The sequence below is a fragment of the Protobothrops mucrosquamatus genome, unplaced genomic scaffold (genome assembly GCF_001527695.2).
Source record: "Protobothrops mucrosquamatus isolate PMUCROS unplaced genomic scaffold, P.Mucros_1.0 scaffold3814, whole genome shotgun sequence".
Lineage (NCBI taxonomy): Eukaryota > Metazoa > Chordata > Lepidosauria > Squamata > Viperidae > Protobothrops > Protobothrops mucrosquamatus.
In genome coordinates this window covers 44,084-54,675 of record NW_015389766.1, presented here as the reverse complement: position 1 = coordinate 54,675, position 10,592 = coordinate 44,084, and the positions used below count along the sequence as shown (strand labels likewise).

The window sequence follows — 10,592 nt, the reverse complement described above, 5'->3', positions numbered from 1 at the left end:
CCCAGTTGGTGAATCAAAGTACAAATAAAAAATAATAATAATAAGGCCCTGAACTTTGCAGAGAGATATTTTTTTTAATTGTACATTATGTAACGATTGTATAATCTTGTACAAATACAGGAAGAGATGCCACTTGTCCAGGTGCCCAGGTTTTGCACACGGAACGGTAGTATTTGCCTTGAAGACCTGGACCGGTTGGTTCATCACCTGGTCAGATCCAGTTTCCATGTTGGTGTCGGGTGAAAAAGGCCACACCTGCTGCCCTCCCCCTTTTCTCCTGAATCTCCCTGTTCTTCTCTCTTGATCCTAGATATCCAGCCCCCCAAAGGACGTCATCTCAGAGGGGTATAAATAAGTGCCCGCTGCCCTCCAGGACTAAACTTTGCAGGCTGAAGAGGAGATTGCAAAATGAAAACTCTGCTGTTGATCCTGGGGTTGGTGGCATTCGTGTACCTGGACTCATGTAAGGCTGTCAAGCTTTGATCTTGGGTGACAATCAAGCAAAAAAAGGGGGTGCAGAGGGAGGGATGGTATTGGAGCCAGTTGTGGTCCATTTTGTTGGTGGGGTTTTCTCTTATGCGCTGCATAAGGAGGGTCCATGGGAGACTTTAGGGGAGAGGAGGTGCTCTCCATTTGTAGAGAAGCCCATAGCAGAGACAGAGGCTTTTCCAGGCTGGCATTCTGAGGTAGACTGCCTCTGAAAGGAGAGGCTCCTTTGGGTAGTGAATTCTGCCCTTAGAATTACTCCTGGGAGTGGGATGACAAATGTTCCGTTTTCTTAGCCCTCCATCTGTCTATTTCTGGCTTTGGATGGCGCAGCCAAAGGGGATCAGTGATGCTTCCTTCAAGTCAAGATTATGCACAATTTTGTAAAAATGAAAAAAACCCTACAGAGGAGAATATAATTGAAAAAAATACTGGATAGGTTAATGTTAAAAATTAAAGAAAAAGAAGACACTGAATACTATATGACGTAGGGCTTATTTTACCAATGGTTAGCTGATACAAACAGAGGTTAGAAAGTTGGAAATTTGAGAAAATGTGGATTATGTGAGGAGGATTTATAATGGATTAGTAAATATTTTGATCGTTATACAATTAATGTTGATGGGGGAAATACTATTTTTAACAGTATGATGACTATTTCCTAGTATATGATTGTATTTTGGTAAGATTATTATGAATATGATGATTATTATATTCTAATACTTGTATACCTAGACAACATGCTGTCCAATACAGAAATGGAATTTTTGAGATAATAATAATGATGATGATGATGAAGATGATGATAAAAATGTTCCCTTTTCTCCTCGTTTCTAGAGCATTTGATCTTCGCAGGGACATTTTCACTGCTGGCTTTGCTATGAAATGATCTATTGTCTAATACATAATAAGATGGCAAGATCAGAAAAATAAATATCCAACTAAGGTTTCTATGTTTTATTTCGCTCATCTAGGATACTCCATAGAATGTTATTCATGCAAAAGTGTTTGTCTTCTGCCTTCAGTGGGGTGTCCACCTTGTCTTACGCCTCCTTTAATGTGTCCAGAAGGTCAAGATGAATGCTTTACAAATATAACTATGTCTCCTCTCCTTCCTGGTAAGTACAGTCCTTATCTTTTCTCACAGCTTTTCTTCTCGAACCCAAACTAGGGCTCCCAAATGCACCTGGGAGTTGGAGGTCATGTAGGGCCCGTCTGTGCTCTTCCTGGGTTCCCCTGAGGTCATGGCCTGTGGCCGGACAATCTAAGGGAGGCAAGGAAAGGGGGGGCTTGGGGTGGGGAGCCCCATCTGTCCCAGCAACAGCACAGATTGGGGGGGAGACATTAATAATGATGATGATGATGATGATGACAACAACGACAATAATAATAATAATAATAATAATAATAATAATAATAATAATAATAATAATAATAATAATAATAATAATAATAATAAAGTTGGAAGGGACCTTGGAGGTCATCTAATCCAACCCCCTGCTCAGGCAGGAAAGCCTATACCATTTCGGACAAATGGCCATCCAGTCTCTTCTTAAAAACTTCCAGTGTTGGAGCATTCACCGCTTCTGGAGGCAGGTTGTTCCACTGGTTAATTGTCCTCACTGTCAGGAAGTTTCTCCTTAGTTCTCTCCTTGATGAGTTTCCATCCGTTGCTTCTTGTCCTGCCTTCAGGGGCCTTGGAGAATAGCTTGACTCCCTCTTCTTTACAGAAAGGGGTTGAGGGAAAGGGGTAGGATTGGGGGTTTGTTCTGGAATTAGATCTCCCACATTAAATATTCAAAAGGGATGGAATTGCCCCCGAGTCATGTCAGAACATGGGACTTTCCCCCAGAGATATCTTTGTTTATTCATTGACTCCTGAGTATTCCCTAGAGGAGGAAGGAGGTCCGCCTTCCTACTGGGGGGGGGAGGAATCCACCGATGTGTTAAAAGTGGGTTTACCATTTTGTTCAGCCACAGCCCCAGATCTGTTCTTTGGCATTTTTTAAGATAATCGTTCTGCTTTGTGTTTCCTTCACAGTCCATTTGGTCAAAAGGGGATGTACTACAAATTGCACTATGCCTCAAACAACTAAGTGTTGCAATATGACCAGGTGCAACATCATGTAATTTCCTTGAAGATTTACACTTCTGCCTTTTACCACAGGATGGTCCATAATCCCCTTTCTGTTTTCCTTGACACCCCTCATCCTCTTCCCCTTTTCCCTTGTTCTGCAAGCTTCGTTCTGCTAGTTCTGTAGTTTGAGAATCCAATAAACCTCAGCATTCAATTCAAGTGTTTTCATTTTTCGAATTTCCCCGCTCAAAACTGAACATCCCTCTCACAAAAATCCACCGTTTCTGAGTCTCCCTCCAGGATCCGTCAAACAGTGATGCTGGGATGAGCGGGATTAGGTCCAATCCCTGTTGAATCATGGCTTGGCTTGACGTGATGAACTCCAGTGTGAACTTTATTAGGAATGAAACAATCCGGCAAGTTTGAAGAAAAGCTAACTCTGAAACTATGGTGGGAAACAGATGATTAAAAGAGTAAAACTTTCCCTCCGCTCTCTGACAGTTCAGGTCACATTGTCCAATATATCTTCTAGCAATTGTTTTGAGAACAAACTTTAGTTCCCAAAACGTCTCTTCAGCTCTCAGGTTGGTAAGGAGCACCTGTGGATTCAAAAATTTCCCCTCCTCTCCTCCAGAACTTTGGAAAGCTAGAAGCATGCAATCTGACACGGGCCTAGTGTGATCAACTACAATGACATAGTCCTTCTTACCCACGAAGGAGAGAGGACATTCCAGAAAATGTTTGCGTGTCTGTTTGTGTGTGTGTGTTTGTAGAGCAAAGAGGCAGCCCAGCCCTAAACTATATATGAGACAGAGGAAGAGAATTCGGATACCCAATCCCTGGAATCTCCCAGGGTGTATCCCTTAGGATGAGAGAAAGAAGGGTTCAGTCTGGCAAGAACCTCTGCATTGTGTGTAAGCAAATAGAGAACTAAATTCTGTCTGAATTGCTTTGGGTTGTCCTTAGTCTTAGCCTGACAACCGAAGGCTCCTCCAGTCATCTTTCAAAATACGTCTCTGAGTGGCGAAACCACTATAAAGCATCGATGTTAAAAAGAAGGATGGAGCCAACGTTGCTTCAGAGGGGTTGATGTTCTATAAGGTGGGCACCATGGCAGAAATTTCCGGCCTCCTGGGTCCCACCAGATGTAGCTCCTTAGCAGACAGGACCCACAACACGCCTCTTCTGCTGGATCTGATGGGAGGGGCAGGTTTAATTGGGAGGAGGCAGTCCCACAAATAACACAAGCTCATGCTAGGAAATGCTTTCAAGGTCACAACCAGTCCCTTGGACTCAGAAGCAAACTGGTAATCAAAGTAGCTTGTGGATGAGAGGGGTAGAGTGTGCCATTTTAGGGGCACACTTGATTGCTTGCGCCCCCACATTCCACATTAGCTGATTCTTCTGCATCCTCTTCAAAGGCATGGGGAGGGTTTGAGGTTCTCTCTGGACCAGGCACCTCACTGTTCTTCATCTTCCACATCACCTCTGTATTCAGAAAACCCCACTTGGTGGTGCTGAGCGGATCCTCAACATCCTGGAACTCCAGGGCTGATTTGAATGTCTGAAATGGTTTATGCCAGCCCAGAATTAGGGAGGACCACAATCTTCCTATTCCCCAGTCTCTCCTCCCATTCTTAGAGCTCTCCATCCGAATACTCGCAACCTGACTGAGTTGGATCATTATTATCTTAGCAAAGGAAGTAGAGGTTTCGCTCTGCTACATCGTCTGTGCACCTGAACACCCCAGAAAGCTATTCAGATGAGCAGAAAAACTTTCAGCTTGCCATCTTCTCAGCACCCTGAAAAGTGTAGCCCAGGATGGGAGCAGGCAATCATTATGTTATTGAGGTGTTGTCCTTGCAGGACTAGATTTCTAGGATTAAGGGAAAAGAACAGGGAGACTTGGGGGGAGAAGGGTAGGGCAGGGGAGATGGTCTATTCCCCCCCCATTTTAGCAAGGGAGATGATATGCTTTACCCATGGTTGCCCTAGCTACGGAGCTTGTGTATGTCCACCAAGGTCATCTTCTTCACTCTCTACCAACATGGACCATCCAGAAAAGCAAGGATGTCACATTCACATCTGTGGGGTACAACCTCAGTGAGTCAGGAGGAAGCTTGTGACCTGAATGCTCAACCCTAAAAAAAAACAAAATTAAAAGTATTTAGAGACTTATCGGTAAAAGATACTATCTGGAAAGGAACATGGTTGTGTCGCAATCCTGAGCTTTTTTTAAACAGGGAACAAGTGAATCACATGTCTGTGTTCATCACTTAAGCCCGTGAGCATACTAATAGGGGCAATAATGACAATATAACAATTTTGCGCAGAGTACAATGTTTGTACATTTGGGGGGTTAGATGCTGACTCTGTGAACCTCTCAGAAGGGCTGTAAAGCACTGTGAAGTGGTGTATAAGTCTAAGCGTTATTGTTATTGCTAGAGAAATCACCATAATTCTGTTCAACTCACCTTCACTTGGTGCACAACGATATCCATAAAAAAGTTGCCGTCCAAGGTTTGCAAACTTTGCTTTGAATCAAAAGCTAAAGGTTTTCTCTTAAGTTACATTAAGCTTGGAGGGACACAAGGTCTGAGAATTAAAACATGCACCCAAATATTGCAATAGTCCGGAAGCGAGGACACAAGGGCGTGAGTGACATTGAGGAGGGTCTCCTGGTCCAGAGATGGACCCAACTGGTGTACCACTAAAGAGTGGTCAAAGACCCTCCCACCTGCTCTTCCAGCAGGAGCTGTGAATCCAGGACGACCCTCAGATGCTACAGAGCATTCAAACAGACAAGCACCTCCAATATAACACCCCGGACTTAACAATTGTTGATAAGAAAGACAAAAAAGTCTGGATAGTGGAGGTGGCAGTGCCTGGAGACAGCAGAATAGATGAGAAAGAACTGGACAAGATAACAAAATACAAAGACCTACAAATAGAAATAGAAAGACTGTGTCAAGAGCAAGCAAGGGTAGTACCAATAGTAATAGGCACCTTGGGTGCAATCCCAAAACAACTGGAGCACCACTTGAACACCATTGGCATTGACAAATTTGCCATTAGTCAATTGCAAAAGGCAGCCTTACTAGGAACTGCTTCCATCCTGCGACGATATCTGTAATGCCATCAAACATCCACATCTGCCTATACCAGGTCCTTGGTAAGGACTTAATAGGTAGACAAAATGCTAAGTTGGAAGGGAACTTGGAGGTCATCTAGTCCAACCTCCTGGTCAGGCAGGAAACCCTAGACCATTTCAGACAAATGGCTATCCAGTCTCTTCTTAAAAACTTCCAGTTTTGGAGCATTCACCACTTCTTGAGGCAGGTTGTTCCACTGGTTAATTGTTCTAACTGTCAGGAAGTTTCTCCTTAGTTCTGCTTCTCACCTTGATGAGTTTCCATCCATTGCTTCTTGTCCTGCTTTCAGGTGCTTTGGAGAATAGCTTGACTCCCTCTTCTTTGAGGCAGCCCCTGAGTTATTGGAACACTGTTATCCTGTCCCCCCTCGTCCTTCTCTTCATTTTGGCAGGATGAAGCAGCTGGGAGGAGTGCCCGCGTTTTCCTACAATTGGTGAATGTGATACAGGACAGCAATTTGGTGTGGGAAATGAAACTTGCAACTTTGTAACCAAGGGGAGGGGAATTTAGTCTTGGGTTTACCCTTGTATGTGCCGTTATGTTGTAGCCAAAATAAAATGCTCTTCAAGGAAGAAATTCTTGCCTTGAAGTTCTTTTAAATGATCTCATCTATTACAACCATGACATTTTGTGTGTCTGTGTGTTTGCGTGTGTTTGTGTGAGTGCATATCTGTGTGTAGAGACAATAGGCAGTCCTTGTATTGTGTGTAAGCAAATCTATAACTGTGCTCTGGCTGAATTGCTTTGAGCTGTCCTTCGTCTTAGCCTCACAACTGAAAGTTGCACCTGTCATCTCACAAAATACGTCTCTGAGTGGCAAAACCACTATACAGCAATGATATGAAAAAGAGGGAGGGAGCTAATTGTACTTCAGTGGGGTTGATGTTCTATAAGGCAGGTGCCATCAACCCTAGCTTTTATTCTGCACTACGAGTCATGGTCGCCCCATCCATAGGTTCAGATCAATTTTCAACAAAAGGTCAAGAGTATTCTCAGATATTCTCATCAGAGATACATAAACTGACCATTAGAAACTCAGCTAGGGAAGTGGTTTTGTCATATCCCAAAGATGTAGTGAGAGAGCCCATTTGGGTGTCCCAGATAATCCTTTATCAAGGGATAAACATCTTCTTAGGACTATGAGAAAAGCTAGAGATCTAGAGAAAAGGGAGGTTCTTCCAGGCCCAGATGGAAAGTAGACCCAAAGAAAGAGCTAAGATCCCAGGATGGGATTACTCAGAAGAAGATTCAGGAAGATTCTCAGTCACAACAAACAGATCTGTTCCTTTGAATTTCCTCTGGTGACTCTTTCAGCTGAGGTTCTCCCAGTACAGGTAATAATAATAATAATAATAATAATAATAATAATAATAATAATAATAATAATAATAATAATAATAATAATAATAATAATAGTAAAGTTGGAAGGGACCTTGAAGGTCATCTAGTCCAACCCCCTGCTCAGGCAGGAAACCCTATACCATTTCGGACAAATGGCTGTCCAGTCTCTTCTTAAAAACCTCCAGTGTTGGAGATTCACAGCCCCTGGAGGCAGGTTGTTCCACTGATTAATTGTTCTAACTGTCAGGAAGTTTATCCTTAGTTCTAGGTTGCTTCTCTCCTTGGTTAGTTTCCATCCGTTGCTTCTTGTCCTGCCTTCAGGCGCTTTGGAGAATAGCTTGACTCCCTCTTCTTTATGGCAACCCCTGAGATATTGGAACACTGCTATCATGTCCCCCCTCGTCCTTCTCTTCATTAAACTAGACATACCCAATTCCAGCAGCCGTTCCTTATATCCTTTAGCCTCCAGTCCCCTAATCATCTTTGTTGCTCTTCTCTGTACTCTTTCTAAAGTCTCAACATCTTTTTTACATCGCGGTGACCAAAACTGGATGCAGTAAAGCTAAACATGATGGGAAAGGGGTGTGAGATCCTTTTTTGAACCCCAACTAGGGTAGGAATTCACCTCAAAATTCAAACTTGGTCAATGTGGGCATAATTTAAGCTGTATAAAGTAAGTTATATACGATAAACATGTTTTGTTGTTCCTGTTGTTGTAGGGTAAGAACATCAATTTCATGGGTGTATTTTTCTCACAATAAAACTGTTGGTTAAGAGGGGGCGGAAGGGAGAGGGAAGTAGGTAGGAAGGTTGAGGGAGTGTGGATGCGGGGGGGGGGGACCGCCGATTATTTCTGAATACCTACTGAGTAGGCTTTTTATGTGTTTGTTTTTCTAATGAAATGCACCATATTTGTACTATTTGTTTACATGTTTATTTGAAAAAATTAATAAAATTTGTTAAAAAAAATAAAAAATAAAACTGATCTCCAGTGCTTGTATCCTGTTTGATCAAAGATGGAGACGTATGGAGAACCTCATGACCTGGTTCAACCAGAAAGACTCACAGAGTTATAGTGGAAGCTCTCTAACCCCATCAATCTTAAGCAGAAGCTAATCATAACATCTCAGATAAATAAGATATGAGAAGTCAGCCCCCTCCTAGAGAAGGAAATATTAAAAAGGCAGAATATATTTCCTCAAAGTTTCTTAAAGGCAGGTGGGAAATCAGCCCCCCAATCCCAGAGAAGGAAAGATTAAAAAGGCAGAATATATTTCTCCAAAGGATCTTAAAGGCAGACCCCCCCAAGTCTCTCCACCCCAAACAGAAACCAGGTCTGCAGAAATGCAGATGTGATAATCTTGTCAGAAAGATTGGAGTCAGGAAGCTTGGATTAGAACAGACATGTCAAACACAAGGCCCGGGGGCTGGATGCGGCCCCCGAAGTGGTTTCATTTGGCCCGCGAAGCCGTCCTGGAAACAGTGAGGGAACGGCCTCCACTGCCTTGGCCCTGGCCCAGGCTGGCCAGGAGCCAATGTACAATTTTGTGGTGGCCATCTATGCTGAAATAGATTCAGTCTTAGCTCCACAAGGCTGTTTGGAAACAGCGAGGAACCAGCCCCTGCCGCGTCGGCCCCACCCCCTGGGTGCATGCCGAGGAAGTGTCACCCTTTGTGAGGAATGAAGAAATGGACCATGCCTTGGTGCTTGCCCCGGTCCCACCCCCTTCTGCCAGAGACCCTCAGATCTGTCCCACTCCTGCCCAGGCCCCCACAGGCACCCTTGACGAGAATGATGTACAGCTGGCCACGCCCACCCAGTAGGCCACACATACTCCATCCACGCCCACTCAGTAGGCCACACCCAAACTGGCCACACCCACCTGGCCCCCTGAGGGCAACCGCAATTCTGATGCGGCCCTCAATGAAATTGAGTTTGACACCCCTGGATTAGAAAGACAAAGATCCCTAGAATCAACAATCCCTCACACCAAAGAAAATCCAACACTCATCAGCCAAAGCCCCAGGGAAGCAGGATATGACCTTTTGGACATAATAGGAGTAACCCACCACCATCAGAATACCAGAAAGGCACACTCAGATTCAGGTCAAAGTTTACGCCACAGGAACAACTCCCCCCAAAAGCTCAAGAAGGTATAAAAACCCATCACTCCCTACTACATGTGGTCAGTTTTTCCCAGAGCCATCTTTCTGTCTGGCTCTCCTCTTCAATAAACTGCAACCTTCTTTCTAAAGCAGTCTCCATTTTGTTTATTCCTGGCTTGGACTGGACCTTGATGGAATTTTTTTTCCCAACAAGAAATTGCAGGAAATGGGTAAAAACCTCTAATCTAGTGAAAAAGTGGAATAGGGGTGACATGATAGTGGTATGCCCATATTTGAGGGGCTGCCACAAAGAAGAGGGGGTCATGTTATTCTCCAAAGTACCTGAGGGCAGGACAAGAAGCAACGGATGGAAACTGATCAAGAAGAGAAGCAACCTGGAATTAAGGAGAAACTTTGTGACAGTGAAAACAATTAACGAGTAGAACAGCTTGCCACCAGAAATTGTGGGAGCTTCGTCACTGTAGGTTTTTAAGAAGAGACTTGTCTGAAATGGTACAGGATCACCTCTTCAGCAGAGGGTTGGACTAGAAGACCTCCAAAGTCCCTTCCAACTCTATTCTGATTGATTGAGGACTTGTCACAGGCCTTGAATGGTAGATGTAGTTATTAATTCTATCCCTCTGTTAATGCAGCCTAGCACTGTGTTGGCTTTTTTGGCAGCTGCAGCACACGACTGGCTCGTATTTAAGTGATTGTCCACTAGGATTCCGAGATCCCTCTCACAGTTACTACTACTGAGCAAGGCACCCCCTATACTATACCTGTGCATTTGGTTTTTCTTGCCTAAATGTAGAACCTTACTTTTTTCACCATTGAATTCCATTTTGTTAGATAGCGCCCAGATAGCTCTTATCAGAATCAGAATAGAGCTTGAAGGGACCTTGGAGGTCTTCTAGTCCAATCCCCTGCTTCAGCAGGAGAGCCTATAGCATTTCAGATAGGTGGCCGTCTAGTCTTTTCTTAAACAACTTCAGTGATGGAACACCCACAACGTCTGAAAGCAAGCCATTCCACTGGTTAATGGTTCTCACTGTTTCTCCTTAATTCCAGGTTGCTTCTCTCCTTGATTAGTTTCCCACCATTGTTTCTTGGCTAAAAAGTCTTGGTGTACTTCCAAATACAGTGGGGCTTAACACAGATGTGGACCTGTCTTTGCTTATGCAATGCAAACATTGCACATCATACAAATTTATTGTCCTGTCCCTATTAGCATACCTAGAGGCATAAGCTGTGAACAGAGATGTGGCATTCCCTCGTTTGGTTCCTCCTCAAAAAAAAGTTCACAATTGCAACACAACCATACTCATATTCCAGGTAGTATCTTTTCATGCTAATCTGCTGAGTATTTTTAATTTTATTTTTGATAATGTTAACTCCGTCGTGTATATGCTGTCTTTCATGCAGGAGAC

General features: G+C 43.6%; 1 protein-coding gene across 1 annotated transcript; it reads left to right on the top strand.

Annotated features, from left to right (window-relative positions):
- The first annotated feature begins 382 nt into the window (after window positions 1-382).
- LOC107298237 (mambalgin-1-like) lies at window positions 383-2,782 on the top strand. The gene is given in 3 exon segments (XM_015827614.1): window positions 383-463; window positions 1,461-1,604; window positions 2,528-2,782. Coding segments are annotated over 3 exon segments (288 nt in total). The 5' UTR covers window positions 383-408; the 3' UTR covers window positions 2,617-2,782.
- Window positions 2,783-10,592: the final 7,810 nt, after the last annotated feature.